The sequence below is a fragment of the Rhamphochromis longiceps genome, linkage group LG4, assembly GCF_057381845.1.
Source record: "Rhamphochromis longiceps isolate RC_006_pf linkage group LG4, R_longiceps_female_GT1.1, whole genome shotgun sequence".
NCBI classification, from domain to species: Eukaryota; Metazoa; Chordata; class Actinopteri; order Cichliformes; family Cichlidae; genus Rhamphochromis; species Rhamphochromis longiceps.
In genome coordinates, this window is record NC_140560.1 from 20,238,538 (window position 1) to 20,265,012 (window position 26,475).

The window sequence follows — 26,475 nt, forward strand, 5'->3', positions numbered from 1 at the left end:
GAGTTTAAACGTCAGAACATCCTGTAATGTGTTCCTGCAACGTGATTGGTTGATTAGACCCATGAAGTTGCCAATGAGCGCAAAGCTCCCATCAGACTGAAAAATGTGGGGGTTTTTAAGGAAGGCTGATTTTGTGATTGAAAATCACTCCTCTCATGAGTGTACAGTGTTCTTTGGTTTCTCTGTCAGACACATGTGCTCCTCACACATCTGGTTTCATCACAGAAACAGTGAAATTACTCAGCTTGAGGTTTTTACAGTGGACCTCAGTAACCAACAGGTCACATCATGTTGGTTTTTTATAAACAGTCTATGCCTTCACCATGCCTCCCACTGGGGAAAAACACAGACACCAATACCAGCACATTATCCATGAAACTGAGTTTAATAGATTGTTAAAAATAAGGCTATGATACTGTTTTAGCAAACATTGACCACCATTTATGGCGCCCAGAGAAATAAATGGGACCAGCCTCTGGGTTTTGTTTTTAAGGATGAACATACACTAAGCAGACACACACCACACACTTGGAAAATCAAACACACACTGGCAGACACTCCTAAGTGTACATGTGTACTCTAAACACAAAACACGCACATACATACACTGACATCCACCCCACCCAAAACGGTGGCAATAAACTGAGATTTAGCCGATAATATAGCAGTGTTCTCTAAAAAAAACATGCATAGCTTAGTACATGAATGAAAGTTTTTCTCTGCACAATTTGATCTCATGGTTTGTGAAAAATTTCCAACATAATGACATTAATCCATTTTATTTAACCATTATTAACAATCATGTAAACTCGTTAGACTATTCTGTTCACAATAGCCGCCTATGATACTCTGCCCGTGTAGAAAGTTACATTCTGAACCAAGATAGGCTCGATAGCAAAGGAAATAAATACTGGAATGGCAAAAACACAATATAAAGTTACTGTTTTGAAATGGACTGAAGACCAAGGCTTCACATATAAAAACAAATTACAACATCTTCTTAATGTTGGCATCCTGCTGTCAGGTTACAGTCAAATCATGAAAATACTCATCTCTTAATCAAAGTGTCTCACAAATGGATACAAAACACACACAATGCCCAAAATAACAACAAAAGAATAAAGAAAATGTGCCTTATAGGCCTGAAATCTGTGTGTGTAACAATGAAACATGGAATGATGAAGGAATCAGGAGAGTCTCTCTTTAGTGCCGTCCGATTCAAGGTGCCACACAGAAATGTTGCTGTTAGTTAAATTTGCATCATTTGAGCTTAAATCCTGAATATATGCGCGCACGCGCTCCCAAATATTTGAGTTACAAATGAAATAGTTTTGAGATACTTCTTCGTACATCCTTTGGTTACTGGGACCATCTTCCTAAAAAATATTTGTACATTTTGTTCCCTTCATACAAACAGGACACAGCAGTTTTCCTCCAAAGCGACTAACATCTAACAATTTAAAGTGCCGACGAGCTGAAGCAAACAGGAAGCACTGAGCTGGCGGCACAGGAAGATTTTCCTCACCTACGGCACGAGGGGTTTCTTCATGCAGGCTACTGCTAACCTACAGTAAACTAGTTCTTCTAACCACAGGAAACCTTGAAGTACCCAAAGTGCTTAGACATGATTCATAGAACAAAACATCAGCCTGTTGCAACTGGTGGGACATTCGAACTCCCAAACAATGTTGTAGCCTACAGCTTTTCCTGCATAAAAGCACATTTAAATATGCAACAGTGTGTTTAATGTGCACCACTTGCTGCAAGCTATGTCTCTAATACCAAACAAACAATACAGTCGAGTAATCAGCCTGATATCGCCGGTGACAAGAAATTCGATACCTTTTTATACGTTTATAACTTGCAGGTTTTTGATGCTCAGGTCTTAAAATGTTCAACACAGGAAAGACGTCGGTGCTGGTTAACACATGTAGTGCTATAGTCTGATTACTATAAAATATACTTCAGTTTAACTCAAAACTGCCTGCTCTTTATTTAGATGACTTCAACTTCAGGTAAGTGCCTTTTTTTTGTTTACAACGAAAGCCTTTTTAACGTTTGAGATACAAAGCAACAGACAATTACCTGATCAAACTGCCCATCCCACACGATGTGCTAAAAGGTAGCCTTTCCCCTGTGTGCGCACCAGCTTCTTCAACATGCAGAAGGGAACGCCTGGACGTATTCTTAAAGTTAACATATACTTCATTTTACCTATTTCAGATTCATAAACAATAAAATTTACAAAACATGGACTAAAAATAATTGTTTTTTTTTCTTTGTTTGTTTTCTTTTTGATTTCTTTACAAAGTAGTAAACTACTCAGGTATTAAGAACAAATTAAAAACTTCCAGAATGGCATGCAGGGGTTGGTGGGCACCCCTGGCATAAACACAAGAGTCTATGAAGTTTTTCAATCGTGAGAAGTCGTGACCTGCCAGACGATGAGGTGACTCCGCTCGTTCTTGGCAGGCGCCGACTGCAGGCTGGCTGTCGATTCGGATAAACCATCCAACTCGCCTACTTCATCACCTGTGGAGAAGATGATGAGTAAGGTTGCTGGATGTAGTTGTGGAATCAATTGCAAAAGCCACATTTGTACAGGTCTAGAAAGTGGTCAGGGACCCGAGGGTAAAGGGGGTTGCTGGATGAAAGAAACAGTTGCTGACTGGCTGTTAGAGGTTACTTGAAGTTGCTAGTGTGAAATTGTTTACAAAGAGCTGTATGCTGCTGTAGTGAAAATCTCATTGCCATTGGTTTCATTACTAAAAGATCACCATGGTTGCCAGTAGTTTCCATGTTTCCTGAGTTGTCCACAAACTACTCACCAAGTGGCAGTGAAACTGTAAAAAGTACAACACAAACCAGAACCGGAGACATTTGGAACTTTTTAAATGTGTTGGTTTAAGCAGCCTGGCATAATTTTGATTTCAAAGGGAAACGTTGTCCATTTTTAATTTGCATCACAGTTTCTACAGAGTAAAAAGAAGTGATTCTCATCATGTCTGTCAGGTTCTCTTCCACTTCTCTTGCTCACGGTGTACCACAAGGTTCTGTTTTGGGGCCCTTAATGTTTCTGTAATATTTGCTTTGTGTTTAACACATTTTGAGAACTTCCTGAGCATTTCTTCTTACTGCTATGCAGATGACATTTGGCTGTATATGTTTTTTAAGCACAACTTATTTCTAAGATATAAATCTTACACAAATGCTCATGCTCATTTTGAATCTCTGGTTCACTCTTTCTTAAATCACTCCAGAAATATTGTTGAGTTCTAAATTGGAAAATGATTATTCATGCCATTTTTTCTTCATGTCTGGATTAGTGTAATTTATTGTTTACTTGTCTTTTCAAAACGTAAAACTTTTTGTTTTAATGCTTTAGCACTTTAAGTAACTGCTGCAATCTGCTAGCGACCATCGCAATCATAAAGAAGTTTTTTATTCGGCACCCGCTTTGAGATCAATTTCACATGGCGACAGCCTTCAACCTCCAGCAACCACTTGCCTAACAGAGATCATACATTTTTCCTGGGGACTTGAGGTTGCCAGAGGTTTGCCAACCAGTCTTTAAGCCTGTGTGATTAAGGCCTAAAGCAAACATCATACCAGAAGGGACACATTCAAGCCTTTTACTCCAAAAAGTCTAGTAAACAGCTGTTTCTTTTCAGAATAAAAACCTCTGCTGTGTATAAATATACACTTGTACATGGATTGTGTTACACCCACCCATCCTGAAGTCAATGTAGCCTTCCCCTCCACTGATGACCAGGTAGGTTTTGGTCTCAGAAGTTGCTGTGTCAGAGGATTCAGATGCAGGGTCATCAGAGCCTGAATCTGCACCACCTGGAGGTGGCATCGCCTGACCTGTGACAGTTAATTTAAAGTATGAAGAAACTGAGAACAAAAGATAGTGTTTTAGGGACTCTTTCATTCTCTTGTTACTTTAGCTACCGATTACGTTCTCATTTAATGGTTTGTTTATTTAATCTATGACAAACTAGATCGTACAATTCATATCACTGATTCAACTGTGCTCTTTAGTTCAACAAACACTCACACTCATATTCTCTTTACAATCATAGAAAACTTCACATCAACTTCAACATGGCTGCTAATTTTCCTTTGATAATGGCTAACATTACCTAACATGTTCCCACAGATTCTCTGCACTTGTCTCTTACCTGGCACTGTCACAAAAAACTTGACAGCATCCCGGTGTCCGTGGAAACATAGTTGGGCGTGAGCCATGGAGCAGTATGGCACAAAGCTGCCTGGCATTGCACAGTCTGTCACAGAGCTGTCATCACCATAGACCCGTACAGCACTGCCCGGGCGATTTGGCACTGTTCCTGTTGTTCTGTTAGCTGAAGAATACAGTAAAGTGTCATCTGCCCACTTTATGTGCTTCTTTGAAAAAAGTGCTTTCATGGATAAACGAAAGCAGGAAAGTTGGAAGGTAAATGAAAACGGAAAAACAAACGAGGTCAAACAAAAACAGGTGAAGTTAGGAAACAGGTAAAACGCCAATCAAAAAAACAAAAATGCAAGACAAACTACCAAAAGATAAAAGTAGTTACAACAATTAATACCAGAAAAACTATGTAGATACAATATCACAGAAAGGAAGTCGGCAGAAGTGTATTTAAGAAGGGATTTAAATAAATCCTCACACCAGTTATTCCAAGGTCAAAGGGCTCATATTTCTGCTATGTAGCGTGGGGCCAGACCCAGATGTGCTTTAAAGGTGATAATCAAAATAATAAAATCAGGTCTGAGCATACAGGGAGCAAAAAGAAAGAAGCTAGGATTATCTGCAAAAACCAGTTATCGCAGTTATGGCCTGGTCTGAAACCAGTCTGTGACACAGGCAGTCGAACTGTATGTAGATCAAGTGAGTCAGAGCGCAGAGGAGCCTGTCTGCTAAATTCTGGAAGAACGCTTTATTCTCTGACCTCTAAGTAAAACCTAAAGTTAGAGGTTAAAGCAGACATAAGAACAGACCCTGATTATAAAAACACAGAGAACTGTACAGCCTTCACACAGACACTGATATAAAAGAAAGAAGATGGTGACAGGAAACGCAGGTACACCCTTGGAAAAGTTTTAATATTTAAAGAGAGCAGCACTCCCCAATATCTACTGAGAGCCCAGCTTTGAAGCATAAACCCATCAAACTGCACTATGTAAGCTATGTGAGACTTGTATCCATGGCAATGCCACTGTCTTTTACAGCACAGATACGCAGCGAGAAGAGACTGAGGATTTATGGATTTTAAGAGAGAAGGTGATGCTACACAATGACGGTCCCTGAGGCATCAGAATGGCCATCTGGGAGATGAGTTGAAATATGAAAGAAGAATAAAAGGAGACGGTGGAGGTAGCAGTGAGGGATTTGATATTAAGAACACGCCGCGCGTTTACGTAACTAATAGCATGCTTCAATTCAACCATATGCCAAATATGAATATATTTGTACTCAGGAATACTCAAAAATAAACAGTTTAACCTCACAACATCTCAGTTTTCCCACAGAATATTTAAATCATAAAGACTTGGACACTTTAAAATGATGAAACTAATGTTCTGCAATGCAAATAGAGCATAAAAGCTAACAGTATGTATTTATTCCTAATGCAGTAATGAGTTGAGTTCAGTGAATAAACACTGCTAAAAGAACATTTTGATGATGCATTGCTTTATGAAACAAAAGTGGACATTTAAGCAGGCAGCTGATGAGATTGTGCTGTACCTTCAGAGAGCGGGATGGAGATGATTACGCCATTTCCTGTACCCACCCACAGTCGGTTGCAGGATACGACGAGAGCGGTGATTCTCACAAATGAGAAACCCAATTTACCTGTACCTGCAACACACACAGAAGATGTTCGATCCAAGATCTGAAGAAGAAACGTTGCGACCTCCTAAACTGTTCAAAATATCACTCTACTACGTGTGTGTACAGAAAGTAAGCGCTGAATTATACATGTATGTTGCCTTAGCGTTCATACATCAACTCTATCTAGGGATTATTTCCTATAAATGAGTGAGCATAAAACCAGAAGTCTGTTGAGATGATTTACAAAAGTGCTGATTAACTGCTAGGCAACAAACAGTTTGTATACCCAGCATCTTGCTGACATAGGGCTCAATGTCCACATCCTGGAGGTGCTGGTAGGTGTGGGCGTGAAACAAGCGTAGAGTTGAATCCAGTCGGATGGACACCCAGATGCCGTCTCCAACCCAGGCCAGCTGCCGTACCTGGCTCTCCTTCCGAGGATGAGCGTCAAAGGATTTCTGCAAGGGCGCGATAGATTGCAATTGCGTAATGTTAGAAGTAAATTGGGATGTTCCCATGACAACAATAAGGTTTAATTGGTTGAAGTTGACTGGAACAGAAAAATAACTTGCACAACATATGGTTTATTAACTTTCAATGACAGCTGTACCTCTATCCTCATGGCCTTTGGCTGGATGACGTAGATCTTGTTTCTGTAGCCGCACCAAACGTTATCGTGGACTACGGTCATACAGCGGATAGAGTGGTGGGGCCGGCCCAGATCCAGCAGATGGTAGTTGGTTAGATCCCACTGTCCGTCTGCTTGGAAGAAACAAGAAGACTTTGGCAATTTGTGGCATAAAATTAGTCGTGGCTCAGTCACACTACAGTGAAAATAAGACGGCAACCACCCTGTGACTAGCAAAAACCACTGGTTGGCTGCTGATGAACCGGACTTTTTGCTGTCGGAGACCGACTGCAAGCAGTCTAAGTTACAGACTTACCAATGCCTCTGTGGAAAATTGCTAATGTCCCATCAGCCAGTGCTACCAGGACCCTCCCTTTAACATGCCTGCAACAGGTTATGAAGACACTTTTAAAAGTATGTTTATTAGTCTATTTTTAAATGTTCATTTGTTGTGTGTGTGCAAGTCCTTAAATAAAAACACAACCAACTTTTTACTCACACTATGCTGAGGATCGAGTCTTTCAGTTTGATGGCATGAAGACATTTCCTCCACCGAGCCACAGACGAGTGGACGTACAGACTAAAGACAGGAAAGTCGAGCAGAGGAAAACTCCTGATTATCAACTAAATAAAGACATGAAAATGTATCCGAATGATTAAACACTATGACAAAAACACAGCCGCTGATAAATAAATAAACACCAAAATCAGCATGATAACCAAAAGCAAATTTTCTCCATGAAGTTACAACCTCATCAAATTTTCTCCTCCTTTTTCCCCTGAACTAATAGCTCCCTCTAGTGGCTGCTGCCTCACTTACCACCCATTCTGAGCACCGAGCCACATGGTGGGAAGTGCACTGCTCATCCTCAGGACCTCAGTCTCTGATGGGTCCGAGTCTTCTGCCAGAGAAGTCACCCCATCCTGTCTGGATCCCCTGGATAATGGAAAACAGTCCTTCATTAAGAAAACATGGAGTAAACACGTGCAGCCGAGTTTCCACAGCTGCTCTTATGGTTTCCTCTGTAAGCTAAAAATACCAGTGCTTTTATTTTGCAACAGCAAGTTTAGGCTGTTTTATTTTTAAGGTGTGTAAATTAATGTCTGGACATAATTCTTCTAGGGTTCATACATTTCAAGATTTTAAATTTGCAATTGTCATATATGCCTTAAAAATCTTAAGAATTGACTAAAGCATCTACCAATATTCACTCTCACCTCTGTGATTCAGCAACTAAGGAGTCAGTGGGTTCCACCCCGAGTGGGTCGGTGAACACGTGCTCCGTGTAGATTCCTGGCTGGTTTTGGTCAGCCCCCTGATCTTCCTCTCCTTCTTCGCCCACGCCAGCATTAGCCTCCGTTGCTTCTGTTGCCTCTTCCGCTGTGGGAACCCCATCTTCTGCTGGACTGGTCTCTCTGGACAACTCAACAGTGGGAGCTGTGGATCACAGCACAGCACAGCTGTCAAACCACACATACTGTACTCTATCTAAACATTTTTTTTAGTAGAGAACTACCAGAGGCTGAGGTGGCGCTGTGCTCAGCTGGCTGGTCGGCAACACCTGCACTAGCTGTCTGGGGAATGGCAGTGGTGCCCTCGGCTGCAGAGGCGCTATCGCTGCCTGCTGAGCCTACACTGGCCACGCTGCCAGCCAGTGACGCCGCATCCCCTTGGCTGGACTCCAGGTCTTGGGGTACAGCTTCACCTGCTGGATAATCAGTTTCCAACACACCTGACAAAACACCACAAATGACCCAGTAAGAAAAATAATTTTTACCCCAACAAGCACAAAGCGTGACCACTGGACCTACCTGGCACACTGGCGATGCAGACAATGTGAGTGTTGCAGGCGTAGAAGCTGTCGAGCAGGTCAGAGGGCTGAGTGGCATCCAGAACCATAACCTTGGTGGAGGAGTGGGTGCTAGTGCACACCCACACACGACTGGACATCTCATCCTGAACAATCAGCTCCTTCTCTTTCTCCCCTTTTTCCCGATCCTTACAGCAACGTAACACATTAGCGAATCGACTCAAAGTATAAAACATAAAGAACTATCAGAAGTCACAACTGCCTCCAAAGAGCTTCTTCCTTCCTTAAACTACTCACCTTACTCTCCTGCTCCAGCTGATCCAAGCTGCTCTGAGAACCCTTTGTCTGCTTAGAAAGCTCTGATGAGGAAAATGCCCGACCCCCGGACAGGTTGACCCCGGCAGCGCACCACAGCTGTGGGACAGAAAGAGCTTGTTAGAAACATCAAAATGTTAAAATATAACAACAATATCCTGCATGTATGCTTAGAGTTGTCTATTCATTCATTTAAGCACCTTCATAGAAGCATCTTTCTGGTCCAGAGGTCTCAAGTAAACCGGCACAGGTAAGTTCATTTTGTTTTCCACTTGTCCACCGTTTGCTACCTGTGATGGTAGAACAGTCAAAACTTAAATATTGTAAATAAAGTTTATTTTAAGACTTTTAAAACCACTACTTTTAAATTTTCTCAGGTGAACATGAACACAGGGCTGGAACAGACAAAGGATACACCTTATTATGCTGCACAGGATATGCTGGCCATTTAAAATAAACGATTTCTTCTTCTAAAGCGAACAAAGCAAAATAAAAAGTGCCGATCGCATCTCTGACCTAATGCAAAGCAATTTTTTCATTTCCCACCTTGTATTTGCTGGGCAGGCTCCAGCCATGCGCAATGACTCGTCCGTCCTCCTTCTGCACGTGAGCCTTGACCTGTCTGTACTGGCTTCTCTTCTGCTCTTTACGTGATGGAGAACTGCACTGTTCCTTACTAAAGGGAGAACCACGAGAGACACAAAGCCATCAGCTGATAATACATTTTATAGACAGGTGCATTAATGAATTTCCAACTTGGTAAAATCCACAGAACTCAAAGTCACACGTCCTCATTACTTACTCTTCATTGAGGAAGTCAAATGTCTTGGACTTCTCCGTGGGGAACTGGGAGAAAGTGCTGCTCCTCTTCACCGTGCTGCCCGGAGTGCTGTACTTCGTATTGGACTGGGATTCAAACTTTACGGCAGGGGCACTGGAGGAGGAGCTAAACAGTCTGCTGAAGCTGCACGTGGCGAAGTTACAGAAAGCCAAGAGGGAAACAGAGCCGACAGGAGCGCAGGGAAAGAGCAAGGCAGGGGTGTCACCAACAAACCAGACAATCAAGGAACTACCACCAACATTTACTGTACAGTGACATAAAGCATGCTGGGAGTCAAAGTAGAGCTAAGCACTCCCCTATTATATCTAACTAAAACTTTAACTACTATACACTCACCAGCTACTTTATAAGGCATGTCTGTTCAACTGCTTGTAAACAAAACCATCTAATCAGCCAATCACATCGCAGCAGGTCAGTGCATTTAGGCATGTAGATGTGGTCAAGATGACCCGCTGAACTTCAAACTGAGCATCAGGATGCAGAAGAAAGTAATTCAAGTGACTGTGAATGTGGCTGTTGTGGTTGTTGGTGTCACACAAGTTGGTCTGAGTATTTGAGAAACTGCTGATCTACTGAAATTTTCCCAACAACCATTTCTATGGTGAACTCAAATAACAACTCATTATAACCGAGGTATGCAGAAGAGCATCTGTGAATGCACAAGATGTTCAACCTTGAAGCAGATAGGCAAGAACAGCAGCAGCAGAAACCACATCGGGTACCACCTCTGTCAGTGAAAAACAGGAAAGGCTCAACAAAACTGGACAATGAAATAATGGAAAAAAGTTGCCTGGTCTGATGTCTCGAGCTGTGCTGCTATATTTAGATAGTAGGGTCACAATTTGGCTAAACACCATGAAAGCACAAAGCCATCCTGCCTTGTATCAATGCTTCAGGCTGCTGAAGCATTGATACAATCTTGTTGGATCTGAAGGCAAAAAGTGGTCCAAATCGATACTAGTAGGGTATACCTAATAAAGTGACCAGTGAGTGTGAATTTGTACAATATATAAGACAAAGATACATGCTTAAAGCCTGTTTTATTACTGCAGAACGATATCGTACTGCTTTTTGATTTTTCTTTCTGATTTTTGAGAATATGTTAAAAAGCTACAGAGGTGAGCTTACCAAGGCTAAGGATGGCAATTTAGATATTAAAATTCCGCAATAATAGAAATCAAATCTACCGACTTGCATGTGCAGTCTGACGTGGTAGACATAAGCAACACAACATGTACATATACTCGTATATGTAGTTTCCCTTTGCTCGCTATGAGCAGACAGAGTAAGGAAAACATCAAAAGGCACACAGCAGGCAGGAGACAGGAAAGTCCGGGGGCAAAAGGAGAGTAACATCTGAGCAGTTTGTCATAACAACAACTGATGCACTGCACTGAGAGCAAAGATTATGGATAAAGACACATCAAAGTTGGATCCTTTCAGAATGGAGGAGCACTTCTGTGTTAAACGGCGGTAGGGTAGGAGAGAGGTTTAGTGGGGAGGTCTGTCAAATCATCTTTACCTAATGCTGCCAATTCAATGGCACATCCCGGAAAAGATAAGAAAAAAGATGTATTTGAATATTTGAATGACAAAAAAAGTCAGGATTCAACTTGGAAGGCAACGTGGCAGCCCTATCAAAACTAAAAGACAAACAGTAAATAATGCAGTAAATCCAAAAAGACTCACAACTGCCAGATGCTGGATTTCTTTTTTTCTGAGATAGTTGGATTTTCCCTTGAAGCCCTAAAGAAGAGAAGACGACAATCTTTAACAATCTTTAGTTTATGTGTCCGGATATGTTGATATATGTTTTTTTATATGTATAACACAAAGTTATAACCCTAACAAAACATCAAATGCACTTTGCTCCATCCGTCCACCACTCATTGCTTCATCACCTGATCATCTCAGTCCACCGCACAGCTTCCTGCAGCTCCATAAGTCGCTCTTTGTACTGGTTCCTCTCCATCAGCACTCGGGCCATCTCCACTCTGGTGAAACGCTTCTTCTGAGCCGTAGGTAAATCACTCTGTACCGGCACACAATTAAACCCAAACATGACCACACAGAAATGCATGAATTCTACTACATAAATGAGCCACTCAACAGACACAGGATACAGGACTCACCTCTTCTTCTTCGTTAGCTTTATGTTTTGCTTCCTCCATCTCCAGGCGTACTCTGGAAAATATAAGTTTTTACACAAATGTCTATAGGAAATGGGCGTAGCCAGAGTTTCTATTTGGAGAGATACCATTAGGCACTCGCCAAGCAGAGACTCCTGCTACTTAGCTCCAATAGCACAGTAGTAAAGTGTGTCAGCGAGGATTTATACTTTGCGACCGACAGTGAATTACCTGCAGCAGCGTGCTTCATCGTCCTTGTGACTAAAGACAGAAACTAAACATCACAGATTCCTCTCATAGCTCTTACTTTTTGAGTTCCTCCTCCAGCTCTTTGTTCTTTTCCTCCAGCTTGGATTTTGCCTGCAGCAAAGCCTCCAGATCTCCCTCCAACATCTCCTTCTCACTTGTCAGTTCGTCGACTTTCTGAATCAAGTCTTTATTCACCACATTCAAGGCGTTCCTGGAAGGACATTTTAGTACGTTTGTTTTTTAATCTCTGTTTTCAAGACAAAAGGCAGCTTAAACAAAGGATTCAGTGATTCTAAAACTTACACTGAAATCATGAATTTCAAAAGTCAGTAATATAGTGCTGCATGTCCAATCAGGACACAGTGATCCAAAAACCAAAAAACAGTTCTTAAAGGTACAGTGTGTAAAATTTCACCCCATAGATGTCAGTGGGTTGCAGTCAACTAAATTCTGTTTTTTTAATTATCCCAATTGAAGTGCATAATCCTAGCTAGGACAGCTACTGTAGGGCAGACATGTTTTAGTCAGCCAAGAGAGATCAAAAACATTAAATCTAGGCTGTATGCCATAATAGCCGTGGCCTGCCAGCGTGTTTCTACTACTGTTTGTGTAAGAAAAAAAATCCTCTTTAATAGTCATTATTTCTTTTAATATATTTGAATTTGATCAACACTTACCAATAAATTAGGAAATTCAAAAGTGGATATGTGTTGGTAAATACTTCTATTCTAGGTATTCTATGCTGTTATGCCTGAGTCACCTCAAAAACTCTTGCCACTGTTAATCTATCGTCAGTGTACTCTGATAGCAAAGTGACTCTGGGACCTTTTTGCTATTTTGGGTAGGCTGTCCACTGTTACCTTGTTAGCTAAATTTCCTTCACTTTTCTGTCAGTAAGCTCTGCTGTTAGCCTCTGTTAGCAGCTGTTAGCCTCTGTTAGCAGCTGTTAAAATCTGTTAGCAGCTGTTAGTGAAACATTCCTTAAACAAGATCTCACATTGTTGAACTCGGACACCTAGCGAGTAAACTCTCATACAATGTGAAAATGTCATCAGACTGTTTATCAAAGGAAGTGTTTATTAAGCCTAATATTATCTGACATAATGATAGCTTATAAACAGCTGCTGCTCTTCTAGAGAAGAGAGAGTCTAATCTGCTGACAGTAATAATTAAACAGGCATGCACATTTTCATGTGTTAGGGCTCTGACTTCAGTTCATGACTCTTTGTACCATCCATCCATTCACTTCCGCTTATCCTTTTCAGGGTCGTGGGGGGTGCTGGAGCCTATCCCAGCTGTCATAGGGCGAGAGGCGGGGTACACCCTGGACAGGTCGCCAGTCTGTCGCAAGGCTAACACACAGGGACAAACAACCATTCACACTCACATTCATTTGCACATTCACACCTAGTGACAATTTGTATTATCCAATTAACCTATCCCCACAAGCTGCATGTCTTTGGACGGTGGGAGGAAGCCGGAGTACCCGGAGGGAACCCACGCAAACACGGGGAGAACATGCAAACTCCACACAGAAAGACCCCTGGCCTGATGTTGGAATTGAACTCAGGACCTTCTTGCTGTGCGGCAACAGTGCTAACCACCGTGCCACCGTGCTGCCCTGACTCTTTGTACCTTTCGTGTACAAATTCACACGAAAGGACTCTTTGTACCTTTCGTGTGAATGTGCAGACATGAATTAAAAATCTGACTCCATGGCACTCGAACATCTAAGAGTTCTCCTTCACCTTTTTCTTTGTTTGTGGCTGGTCTCTAGCAACATACACAACTCAGCGATTAGGCAGAAGAGAGAAGTCCATTTCCACCATTGTATTCAAGATGGTGGGGGGAACATGGTGACCACTAAAATGTGGCACTCACTCCTATGTATTTTTTAAGGCTTAATTCTACGTTATGAGAATACATCAATATGTTAAACGACAGTATTAGATACTAATCAATGGATGTTTGTGGGTGCAATATTTTCAACATTGCTTTTTTCCTCTTAATGATCTCCAACAATAAAACAAAAACATTTAAAAAACTAAAACAAACCAAATTTAGAGAGAGTCATTACAGCCCTACAAAGGATGAAGAAGTGGATATTAAATTCTACTTACTTGGTCTCAAGCAGTTGTGAATTCTCCATAATTAGATTTTCAACTTCCCGGCCCATTCCTGAACAGAATTAAAGAACAACATTATAATTTTATCACCTAACAAATCTGAATTGAACACAAACTGGATTTGTCACTACTTTAACACTACATATAAAGAAGTACACTATTCACACTAAGAATAAATCCAACCAGGCATGACGTTGGACATGAAATATCTCCTAGTGAGATATTTGTTACTGTAGGTCTCACAGCACATGAAACTACCGCAACGCACAAACCCACAGCACAACATGTCACATGACAGACATGAGAAGAATGGAAAGAGTGGGTGAGGTCTTACCAATCAAACTAAGGTCTGAGAATACCATGCAATCCAAGCCAGGCGGAAAAAGAGTAGGGAAGAGAGAGAGAGAAATGCGGATATAGTTTGAGACAGTGAAATGACCAAAATGATGAAGGAGCCAGAGCTGAATGTGTAGCTGCTGACTCCACAAGCAAAAAGGAAGAGATGCTGTAAAATCTCTAAAGATAACATACATTTGACATTTTCGGCACTCAAGAGAAGAAAAGTACAAGAGCAAAAAAATAAATGAAAAAAATAAAAGCTGTATAAAGATCAATTAGGCCAAAAAAGGAAGCACTACACTTCATCATTCATGCACCAAAATCTTTTTGAAGTAGTAGGCAGACGAAAATATATTAATGTACCCTAATATAAGACGCAATGAAGAAGAACCTTTAACAATGGTGGATGTGGAAAGAATGAGTAATGGGTAAAGGTCAAAGGAACTTTACAGAAAAATGTTAAGCTAAGGAAAGGTTGGAGGTCATACACACCAGAGTACTCCACTTGGATTATGGACAAAAGCCAGAGAATGAGACACGGGAGAGAGAGAGGTGATGTTAACATGGGTAGATGGCTAACACTTTGTACAACAGCTGGACCAAAGCAAGCGGTGTAGCTGGTGTTGAAGTTACAATGAATTTAAAGAAAGTAGAACAACATCTGCTAGTAAAGTATCGAAGTGGGAATTCAGCAGATCACCTTTAAGACCTTTTAGAAAGAAAATAAGCAGTGATTATAAAGAAGTATTCAGGCTTCTTACAGAATCATTCAGCATGTATTTCACCTCTGGCTTTTAAGATTTCAGTATTTTTTCTTTACATATCTGACATTGAAATGTACACCTTTACATAGTATATCTGTCAAACATCTGAAAAACATCAAAAATGTAGCTTTTATGTGACCTTTTCTACATAATACTCTCGGACTAACCAATCCACTTTTTTTCAGTCACTTTTATGTAAAGTTTTCACTCACCTAAAAGATCAGCTCCTTCGTCCACGTCCCCGATGAGCCCGGTGCCTGCAGAGGACAGCTCCTCAAACAGGGAGTCTGTATTGCGGTCAAATGCCATGTTTTCAATGCCTTTAGTAGGAGTGCTGACAAAAGAAAGAACAATAGGAGGTCATGTTTTTTGCCTGATGGATCTTTCATTTAAAAAAGAAAAACACCCCCAAAAGGTCCTCTTTGTATTACCTGCAGGGTCTGTACCCAATGAGATCCATGTCCAGCTCAGGGGTGGACTCAATGATGTCCTTCACATCTGAGCTGTCTTCATTTTCAGGCTGACCTGCAAAGCACACAAGCATAGATGATATAGATCAGAAGGAAGGATATGCAAGTAAACATCATAATGTTTTTGTGGTGTTGTTTTGTAAACCTGAACATAAGAGTATTAGAATATGTGACCCTACCTACTGATATGCTTCTGGTCCCTGGAGCAGCTTGCACCTCTGTGCTCTTACTGTTCCCATCTTCCCTCTCCATGTCCGAGGCAGTGGTTGACATCGGTGTGGCCGACTTGGAGCCGGTGAAGTCTGATAGCTCATCCTGTAATGAAAAGTGATTCATTTACAACAACAAAGCGATGCCTTAACTGAAGCTGTACCAAAATAGAAAATAAACCAAAGATAGAGCTGACACAGAAACAGAAGCAGCAAGAGTCCAATTTCTCTCCGCTCTTACATTATGTAGAGGGCACTTTTCACAAAGTAAAAATCCTCAACTATCGAGCTTTTTTTTTACCAACTTCTTATAAGGTGAAAGAAAAAAATCACACTTACACCACAAAGATCTGACACACTATCCTATATGAGATTATATTAGTGAAATTGGAGCACAACAAAACACAGATAATCACATATAAATGAAATATACTGGAAACACTAAACGTTGCGAATGGACTGAGGAGAGCTTTCTGGCTGGATGCAAAGAGACAATATGAGCAACACAGAAAGTGGCACGCAAACACAACGTCCAAAAAACACGACACAGACTGCAGAAGGCTTCAAACAACATTTACTGAACATAAATAAGGACAACAACAGGAGCTACTGCTAGTTTACTAAACTCTAGTAAACTACACAAATCCCACGAAAATCCAAAAACTAATAATACATAACTACAGCAGTAAGTGACAGATGAAATGTACGCTAATGTAAAATGAGTGATTAGTAATGTTTGAAGAGCTACATAAATACAGCAAAAATAAAGTCAAATATATACAACTCATGCATTTTACCCAAAATCAAAAACAAACTGGAGGCCAGATGCAACCAAGCTGCTATTGACTTTTGCACATTAATAATTAACCAGCTCCATATGTGCACTTTTATTTTGAAAGATCCCAATGAGGCCTTCAGACATGGTTGCATATAGCACAGCTGGTCTGTGACGTGAGAGTCTACAAATGCACAAAGCAACGTGTTTGAAAAGATGAAACAGCATAGTGGAGCAAACTACAGAAGCCCACACACACGCAAACATAAACTGTGCTGCGCACGGCCAGTGCAGGAGCGCTGCTGCTCGTACCAGCCGCCACTCATCCAACTACCTTGCAGTCGTCTGCCAGTGAATTCCCCCAAGTAGAGTCCTGCGCACTCTTACCCTCCCTTTCCTTTGGGGGGTCACCATAGTCCAACTGCTTGGGGGAGGGGGAAGAGTAAGAATGCAGCTCACAAGTGCAGAAGCAGTTCAACAGAAATGCAAACACCTCATAGTGTGCATGTCTGTGAAGTGAATGGGACAGTTCATACATACAAATAAGCATGTGTGTGTGAGTGCATGTGTGATTATAGTTTATAGATCATCAACAAGCAACAGATGAGTCTTTAGTCAAGTCAAATCAGCGTTTATTGTTTTGTAAATCTCTTTCCTACGGTGGCCCTGAGAGGTCAAATGCACTTAAGCAAATATCGTCCAATAGAAAAAATGTTGCAGAAGGACAAAAAACACAACAGAAGTTAAATGAAACAAAACTGAAGTGTTTCTGGGGACACAATAACGTAATTGTGTGATTCTTATAATGCTGCAGATACATGTTCACTATTAACCGCTAACTGTTAGCTTGTCACTTTTGTGAGCTTTTGTTCTTCCGTTGTGTTATGTGTGCTTTTGTCATTTTCAGTGTTAGAGTTCTTGAAGTGCAGTGCATTTGACCTCTCAGGGCCACTGTACTTTCTGTATAGAATCAAAATAGGTTTTGACTAATGACATGTTGCAAAGCTAAAACTATTTGTGCAGGAAGTCAGAAATAGTAATAGTAAAACAATTGTTTAGTTATGAAAAGTACACAAATATATTTATATTGATTCAATTTTTTTCAGTTTTTGTATTTTATAATTTCAGCACTTACATATTACATTACAGTAATATTACATATGAATCATTTTAATTCTTTTGTTTATTTAAGCGCTCCCCTTGAATGAAGTAAAATGCAATGACGCAGAAACATAATTATGCCAGTTTCAGAGCTAAGATGAAATGGTTTTACTTAAATGACTAATGTGGAAACTAGATCATGGCCAGCACATGCAGGTCATTAACCTGTCGTTTGCTTTTCGCTCACCTCTGCAGCACCTCGCGCTCCCATAAATAAACATGACATCGCTCCTGAACTCTGACGCCATGTTTGCATATCAAAGACACCCATGTTCAAAAGGCGGTGGCTTAGCAATAACCGCCCTGTAGCTCTGATTACATAAGGCCCCATCACAATCCAGCCAGCCTCTTTTTTCCTCCCTCTCTCAGTGACTGGCTGCACGCCATACAGCGGCATCATTCCCAGAATGCACTGCGCCGCAGAGCTGGTGTCCCAGTTTTAACAAAAACGCAGCAGTGCAATGTAATAACATTGTCACCCTGCAGGTTCTGACTGCCACAGATACAAACACCGCTGACATGCCCATCAAGTACCCAAGTGACTTTAAGGAGCATCAACACCATTATATTGTGGATATATATAAAAAATATATTTTTGTTTCCCCACTTAAAACACGAATTAAATGAACTGTAAATACTGAATAAAATAACACATAAAAATGTGTTATTTGTACCTGCAGAAAACGTTTATAAATATTCATGTGACACATTTAATGATCTCCTCTGATTGCTACACCAGGGGAAGTCTGCATATTCATCAATGGCTAAAGAAGAGTCTAGAAACAGAGGGCGCCTTGTTAGATGCCTGCATAAAAAACACATAAGCACACCCGAGCCTTATCAAAGGCTCTCTATTTATAAATGGACTCGAAGCTTAAAAACCCTATTCTATCTTCTATTTTCGACCTCTGGCAAAACCACCACAAACAGGAAATCCAATTAGAGCGATCATATCATTCTCCATAATGCCAGTGTTTTTTAATAATACAGCAAAAGCACTAATTAAATAATCAATTATTAATTTTCAATTTGAATCAAGTGATGTCATTATTTAAGATTTTTCATTTCACTTGCTTTTCTTTTATTTAACATGACCTGGACGACAGCCTTCAGCTTATTTATGGAAAAGATGCTTTAAGAAGCAGAAATTAGATATGTTGGCCTTTTACATCCAGACTTCATAGACGAGGCATGAATGTGTCTTCTACACATCGGTTTTCTGGCTGACATAACGTGGCCTGAACCAGACACAGGTTTATTCTCTAAGGATAGATCACAAGGTGGGTACGACCCACACACCCACCTTGAGACTTGTGTTGGAGCGAGGCTGCGATGAGTCAGTGAACCTCCAGCTCTCTGTGCCCAGTGTCTCTGCTCTGGCCTGAGGATCTGGGATGAGCAGAGACGCTCCGCCAGATGATGGGAAGATTCCCAAAGAAAGAGGTCGCTCTCTCCTTGGGAGATTAAAAAAAAATTATAAAACGTCCCTTTTTATTGGAGAACAGACCACAAACGCTGCCTGTCGATGACGTGTGATATGAAAGTGGCTTGGCAAACAAACTTATGCGCTCTCACCTGACTCGGCCGACTGCGCTCGACTCGGAGGTCTCGCTGATCTGTTGCATTTTGATCCTCTCCACGTGCTCCATGTAATTATGGATCATCTGCAGAATTCAAAGCAAAAACACCCAAAAGGGAGCTAGTTAGTCATGACCACTGTTCAGAGTTACGCTCCGCTCCTCCCTTTCTCTCTAACCTACCTCTGTGTGCCGCTGATGGAGGGAGTTGTATTCCTTCTTCAGGTCCAGCTCTCGTTCTTCTAACCTGCCAACTGAAACAAAGGAAGGCCCTCATCAGTCTCAGCTACTTTACAACCAGCTTATAGACTTTAAATCACTTGTTAAATACTTCAGAACCTCACTGTCACATTACTGTAATTCTTCTCCGTGATCATTAGGTTTTTGCATGTGTATGACAGTCGTACGTAAAAAGGCGTGCAGTTTTTCTCTGCTATGCAGTATAGGGGGGCTGGGGGTGGGGGGGTAATCGCACCCAAATAGTTTTCAGCACTGGGCGCCTTACGAAGTGACAAAAACATCTAATCCCTTATTAGCACATCAGGTTTAGCCTAAGCCACGCAGCGAGCTGCTGCAACAGACGGGTTTAAAGCTATCGGATACTATCAATTACAACAGCTAAAGCTTCTGTGTGTTGTGCGATGATGCCTTGCCAGTGTGTACTTTGACACTATCGAGTAATTTTATTCTGCAGTCATGAGTCATCACATTCCTAGATCCCAGTAATAAAATGAAGAAAGAAAAGCTGTGCAGGGGGACAGCTGAAGCTTCTCGCAATCCTTGATGAGTGTGTGTGTGTGTGTGTGTGTGTGTGTGTGTGTGTGTGTGTGTGTGTGTGTGTGTGTGTGTGTGTGTGTGTGTGTGTGTGTGTTGTTTTATAAAGTAATCACTGGGTGGAGAAGAAGCTGAATGTAAGGCCATAAGCCTGACTGGATTTATGAGTCATTTAGCCTAAAATCCTGAAATGCATACCAAATGAACAGTTTACATGTCAAAAAGCAAACAGCATCATCCACTGTGAAGCTCTACACTCAAAAAACGTTTTGGCCGAAATGCTCATTTTAACTAACTTAATTTTGTTACATATGAACAATTTAAAAGGTTAAATTTAACAAATCTGGTCTGATTAAATTTGCTTGATTGGTAAACATTCAGTTTATACCAAGCACATTCTTCTTAGTGATTCCATATTAATGTTGAATTATTTGAATAGGTAAACCTTTGATTTTATTTGTTTCAGCTGCTTTTATTCAAAATATTGCTTCATGTTGACTGAAAGTTAAAAATCTTTTTTTAAGTATAAAGCATGACTTGTTTAAAACTTCCTCATCAGGCTGTTACTCTGCTGGATGCTTTATTAATCAATTAAATCTGAATTCCCCAAACTCAGCTCCAATCTCTTAATTATTGATCTTTTCCGTGTCAGGCCAGTGAAACTAAAGCACTAACATTATCTAAGCTATACTCCTGTTGCCTAACTTCTTGCTGCAACTGCGGCCGTTTAACTCAGTGGACTCGGATTTAAAGCACCTCAATGAATGAATGATTTACCATTTACTGGGAGTGGCAGCAAATTAGCTGAACCTACTGAGCAGGAATCATTCTCTCAAACAGCAATCACAACAAAGCAATAACCGATAAATAATTCACTTTTGATTTTCCACATCACACCAGCCACTGGGATACTTATGTTTGCCTTGTTAAAGCTTCTGCTGTAAGTCAGATTCGGAAAGAAATTCCTGTTTTCTTCCCACTCGCAGCTTTGTGTGAATGAATGATTTGCTTTAACCAGCCAGCTACTTAGTCACCAGATACTGGACCAGTCATTGTGTGAATCCCCTCTTTTTTTCTGACAAGACAGAATGTATGAACCAATCGCTTCCCCTCTACCTCTTAATCCACCCATAAGATGGGCGGGTAATGTACTGCCGCATTAGGAGGATGGGAATAACAGAAATCCTTTAATCCCATTACTGTTACCCCCGCAAAGATGAAGAAAGAGAGCGTGAGAGTCTGCATAGTTAATGTGTGCATACATATCAAGCCATGAGAGGAAGGAGATAGTAAGGGAGTGAAAAATAGACTAACTGCAGGAACTGAAACAGACAGAATTATTTATAATAGCGATGAGATTTCATCTCAGCGCATGGATGCTGACAGACATGGAAGTTTTTTTTGAAAGCACGTACACAATAATATAAGCGCATGTGCATGAATGTGTGTTTTTGCTCACTCTGGTCTGCATAGTTCTTGATTTTGAGCTCCAGTTGGCGGGAGTGGGACTCCATCCGGTCCACATGGCTCTGCAGGTCCTTCTTCTCCTGCTCATGAGTGTCTTCAAATTCGATGAACTTCTACACACACACACAAACACAGTTTTGTTGGACTCACTGACACTTAATGCAAAACATAACAAAGCTGGTTTGTCAGCAGTCTGATCTTGTTTGATGCTTGTTTTGCAATACGAAAAAAAAAGACGCCGTTCCTAAATTTGGGCGTTCTATTTTTACATGACAGTAATGAAACCAAATGAGGAATTCTGCCCCACTGCAAAATGCATGTTTGAAATAGTAATTTGGTCACTGTATTTAGAATAAAAACTCTATTATAAATACAATTTAGTTGTTTTACAGCAGCGGTCCCCAACCGCCTCGGACCGGTACCGGTCCGTGAGTCGTTTGGTACCGGGCCGCGAGAGTTGAGGCTCAGGTGTGAAATGTATGGTTTTCAGGGTTTTTATCGGTTTTCAGCGTTATTTTGTTATCGTTTTTATCGTTTACTCGGTTTTCCTTGGTCTTTTCACGTGTGTTATGAATAAATCTTTTTTTCGGTACCGGTACTTGTTTTATTTTGTTGTATTTATCCGCGACACCTTAAAGGCCGGTCCGTGAAAATATTGTCGGGCATAAACCGGTCTGTGGCGCAAAAAAGGTTGGGGACCGCTGTTTTACAGTATTAACATTTAGGAAAACTGATGTGACGCGTACAAATATAACTGTGGCTTCTGAAAATGAAGGACATATCTCTGGATCCCTAAAAGTATTAATGGTCCCACGACTGTGACAGATTATCAAATGTGTCTTGAGTCTGATCTGCAGTGCCGCTTCCTCCCAGTTTCCTTATAGGCCGGCCTCTGAAAATGCACTTTTGTTTATGTGTGTGTATCAACGTCCACATCCTGTCCAGCTTAGCAAGCCAAGGCCCTGACGTGGCTCTCTTCCTTCCTGTGGGCACAGGAATCTTACCCTACTTTGATGTACAAGCAGATGCAGGAAACTTCCTTGCAAAGACATAATTTAGCTTATACTCAGTGATCGACCCAAATGACACTCTTTTTCATCAGTAGCAGCCTGCTTGCCGTGGTTTTAAGGGAGTCGCTACTGTGTTTTTGAAGGTATGAATTACATAGAAGTGAAATTTAAGGTAATTACTATGGATCTTAAACTGGAAATCTACTAGTAAATTAAAATAAAATAAAAGTAAAAGAAAGTGGTAGAAATATGAGGAATCATGAAAAGTTTCAAGCATGAACATTTGCTGACATTCTCAGTCTTCCATATTAGCAGTACAGTAGTACCATAGAAGGCCTGTTTCTTCCAGGATTATTCCTGTATAAAGGAAGTTTTTCCTTCCCACTGTCGCCAAGTGCTTGCTCAAAAGGCATTAATTTCATTGTCAGGGTTTACTCTGTATTATTGTCCAGTCTTTACATTACATCAACACCAGAACTCCAGAAACAACCAATAAAATTAGTTTAGTTAATACTGCCCAGGGATGGCAGAAGGAAATTAGCTAGTAACTAATAAGGAATAATAGAAATAATCAGTCACGCTGGACCTAAGATAAAGCAGTAACTATGTGTGAGACAATTAAAACACCAGCTTCCTGTTTGTGAAGATATGATAGAAAGTATTCCCGCAGCAAACAACATCAACAGTGCAGATCAGACACACCCAAGAAATTTAAAGATGATGCAAATAAGTTTTAATGGGCTGAACTGCTGCCTTAGATGTAATTAAAGTTAAAGATATTCTCACAGCCGTCTGCTTTATTCTGCTTCATTTTTCAAGATTATCTTCAATTTAAATCCGAGTTTAGTGGAAACAGGCTCGCAAACACATCACAGCAGACAGGAATGTGCTGCTATCCTTTTTTACCTGTTATGAAACAATGAAGGAGCGGGTAAAAGGTGTCATTAAAAACGACTTCCAAAAACAGAAATGTCACACCCTTCATCGGTCTGATAAAATGGGTGGGAAGGAGGGCAGTCTGTTGACACTGAAACCCAAGACAAAAACAAAAGAAAAGCAGAAATGAAAGCTGAAGGATGTTCCCCTCTTCTCACAAAGGATCACATGACCTGGAAGTAACACTGTGCCTTCCCAGGAGGCTCAGCGTACCCCTGCTCACTCCTCCTCGGGGCTTTAGATAAAGAGTCCTACCCAGGAAACCGGCTTATTGTTTCTGTGTCTATTTAAAACACATTATACTGCAAAACAATGCAGGATACAGCAGTATTGTCACTGTGTATACGAGTGTTTGTGGCTGCTGTGACCAAGGTGCAGCATCACCCACTGGATGGAGGTTCCACAGCATACTGGGCTGCTTTTCCACTGCCCCTGAGCCACAGAGGCCAGCTGTGACAGAAGGTCCGAGTCACATCGCTTCACCCTTCATATTGAGGGCTCAGGGCAGATTGACCACACACAAACACACACACCCTGCCAGAAACACGAAATCCAGGGCTCCACTTTTGCTGCCAATGTGCACCCACTCAGATATCACATCCTAAACTTTAGAAGCTGTGTCTTCATAGGCATGGGCCTACAAAGTAAGTAATTATTGCACAACAACAGTGTTATAACCTGACCGCTTTGGAAGATGTGAACATTCCCCAGCTGTGAGAGTCTGTTGTAAATAATGAGATCCGAGAGCATTACAGGAAATGTAGGTTGCAGGTGTTTTCCAGCTCTAAATAAAAACTTTTAAGTTCGGAAGGACTGTAATGTCAATTTAGACTTTATTTTTTGTCTCTTACAAATTACCCAAACTTACCCAAAAGTATGTTTATAGCTAAATTACTGGAAATCTCCTTTAAGTAAATATAAATGTATATTTCTGATATTTTCCAGGTGTTAGATATCTGAACTGTGGTCATCTATCTGTGCACACAGTATTTTCTGCATATGAAGATAAGAGCTTAAAGAAGTAACACTGTTGTGCAGGATGTTTGGCTTTGCACATGCATGAATGATGGAAATTATGCTGTTTAGTGATGTAAACATCACTAAGAGTAGTTTGGTTAAAGCCGTGGTGGGATTTTCTGTGACATTTTATGCCTCACTGTTATTCCACAAGCTCCATCCTCTTCACACTGATGTGTTTTATAAACGTCATATATGTATTTTACAGTTACAGTGATGGCCCAAAACGCTGAGTCACTTCACCTGCTGTTTCTGACTTCACTATCTGATGCAATAGGACATCATATGTGCATTTGCCAGGGATGTGGCTTTGATGCGTTGTTTCATAGATAGACACAGTTATATGACAGATCATCCCGCAAGAAAACAGAGCCAACAAGGAGACAGGGCCATTTCAGTGAGCCGTTAGCATGACTCTGCCTTGTTTACATCCCCACTGAACACCATGGATGCTGCCAGGCCACGTGTATAGGTTAATTCATCGCTCAGGGATGCTGGGAGGAGAAAGCACCTGAGGCAGGCTTCATTGCCCTCCTTTAAGAAAAAAAAAAGGATGCTGAATGTTGATATTTTCCTTCCCCCTCTCTTAGATCCATTCAGCTCACCTCCTCTGCGTGTTTCCTCAGCGCTTTCTCCCGCTCGTACTGGGTGATGAGCTGCTCGTTGTCCTCCTTCAGCAGCTCCAGCTCCACTTCGTGCTCCTGGTTCTCCGCGAACACGGAGTCCAGGTTCTCCAGCACGGCCACCACAAGCGGCATCAGCTCTTTCACCACGTCCTCGTCGTATTTACCGATAAGCCTCTCGAACTCGCGGTAAATTGAGTTGGCCAGGCCCGACACCCGCTCAGACATCATCGCTGATGTCCCCGGGTCGTCCTGGTACACAACTCCGTCTTCCAGCTCCATTTTTAGTCCTCTTCCTTTCAACTAACAGGACCAGTTTTTTCTCCGCCTTACCCCGCCACTATGAACGCCCGTGTTCCTTAAATAAAGACAGCTTTTCTTTAATCAAACGGACACATTGAGAACAGCGTACGAATGTACTATTACGATGCAAGACAGGCTACGTGGATTTCTTCCTATTTTTTCCTCGCCTGTCCCGTGCTGCGTTCAAATGCTCCCCCGAAGCTCCCAAATTCCTCAATCACCATGAGAACAAAACCACAAGGATCAGTTTCCAGCCCTTGAAGACCCAGAAGTAGCGAAAGATACTGTTTATCTTTTGAAAATATAGCACAAACAATATTATATAGACACACAACACTGTATTTTTTCACATTAAATGTAAACAACAAAATGTTTTTTTCCTGTAGCTGATTGAATTTAGAAATGTAGACGTATTGTTACACTGCACGATAATGACACGTTTATCTTGAACATGGAAGGAGACAAACAAATCCAGGCATTTTATTTCGTCCAATACAACTTGTAATTCCAACAATTCTCATAGTACGTGAAGCAACTATCCAACAGCTGAGTTGTTGACCAGACATATCACGTGATGACGTCACATCATGCTACCGGCGTAAAATTGTTGGCAGTTTTATGGAGAAAAAGTCGCCTCGAAAGTTTTCTAAATAATATGATTAAAAATAACTGAGGTTTAAAAAATGTGCAAAGTGATTTGTGTGCAACTATTTAGATAGTGAAAAGTAAATAAATATATTATAAGATTCTGGGTAATTCCCCAGCTGTGCATTAGTAAAATAAAAAACATAGGTCTGCCTATATACGTTTCTACATACACATAAAAGATGAGTGACATACCATGCAAAGTACTATGGAGAGAAATTTTCCAGAAAAGGGTTACAAATGCCAGGGCTCTAGACTAACTTTTTGCCAGGGTTACACTGGTGCGCTTTTTTTCTTAGCTGCACCAGCACAAAAGTTTTACATGTTCACTTTTTTTTAATTGCTGTCCATACAGACAATATTTATTTGTAAACGATTAACTAACAATCTTATCAACACAAAGTTCTGTATTTAAAGCACAGTTCTACAAGAAAGGTGAGTTACTGGAAAAGTGCGTGGGCTTACAG

General features: G+C 41.0%; 1 protein-coding gene across 8 annotated transcripts; it reads right to left on the minus strand.

Moving 5' to 3' along the window:
* Positions 1-361: 361 nt before the first annotated feature.
* Positions 362-25,545, minus strand: spag9a (sperm associated antigen 9a). Of its 8 annotated transcripts, none has more exons than XM_085403664.1 (31): positions 25,043-25,545; positions 21,467-21,587; positions 19,417-19,487; positions 19,232-19,320; positions 18,960-19,110; positions 16,830-16,916; positions 15,691-15,826; positions 15,473-15,566; positions 15,254-15,375; positions 14,273-14,287; positions 13,933-13,990; positions 11,871-12,023; positions 11,567-11,618; positions 11,336-11,466; positions 11,124-11,180; positions 9,396-9,557; positions 9,140-9,269; positions 8,794-8,883; positions 8,576-8,692; positions 8,280-8,466; positions 7,985-8,200; positions 7,686-7,905; positions 7,288-7,404; positions 6,967-7,047; positions 6,784-6,851; positions 6,450-6,601; positions 6,126-6,297; positions 5,753-5,866; positions 4,185-4,367; positions 3,730-3,867; positions 362-2,532 (listed from the first exon to the last, which is right to left on the minus strand). In XM_085403664.1, exons 1-31 carry the CDS (start codon positions 25,340-25,342, stop codon positions 2,414-2,416), a joined length of 3,903 nt encoding a protein of 1,300 aa, XP_085259790.1. In that variant the 5' UTR covers positions 25,343-25,545; the 3' UTR covers positions 362-2,413. The 8 variants fall into 8 exon arrangements, with proteins under 8 accessions (XP_085259790.1, XP_085259788.1, XP_085259786.1 ...); XM_085403662.1 differs by having other exon boundaries at positions 6,450-6,598; positions 16,830-16,919; XM_085403660.1 differs by having other exon boundaries at positions 16,830-16,919.
* Positions 25,546-26,475: the final 930 nt, after the last annotated feature.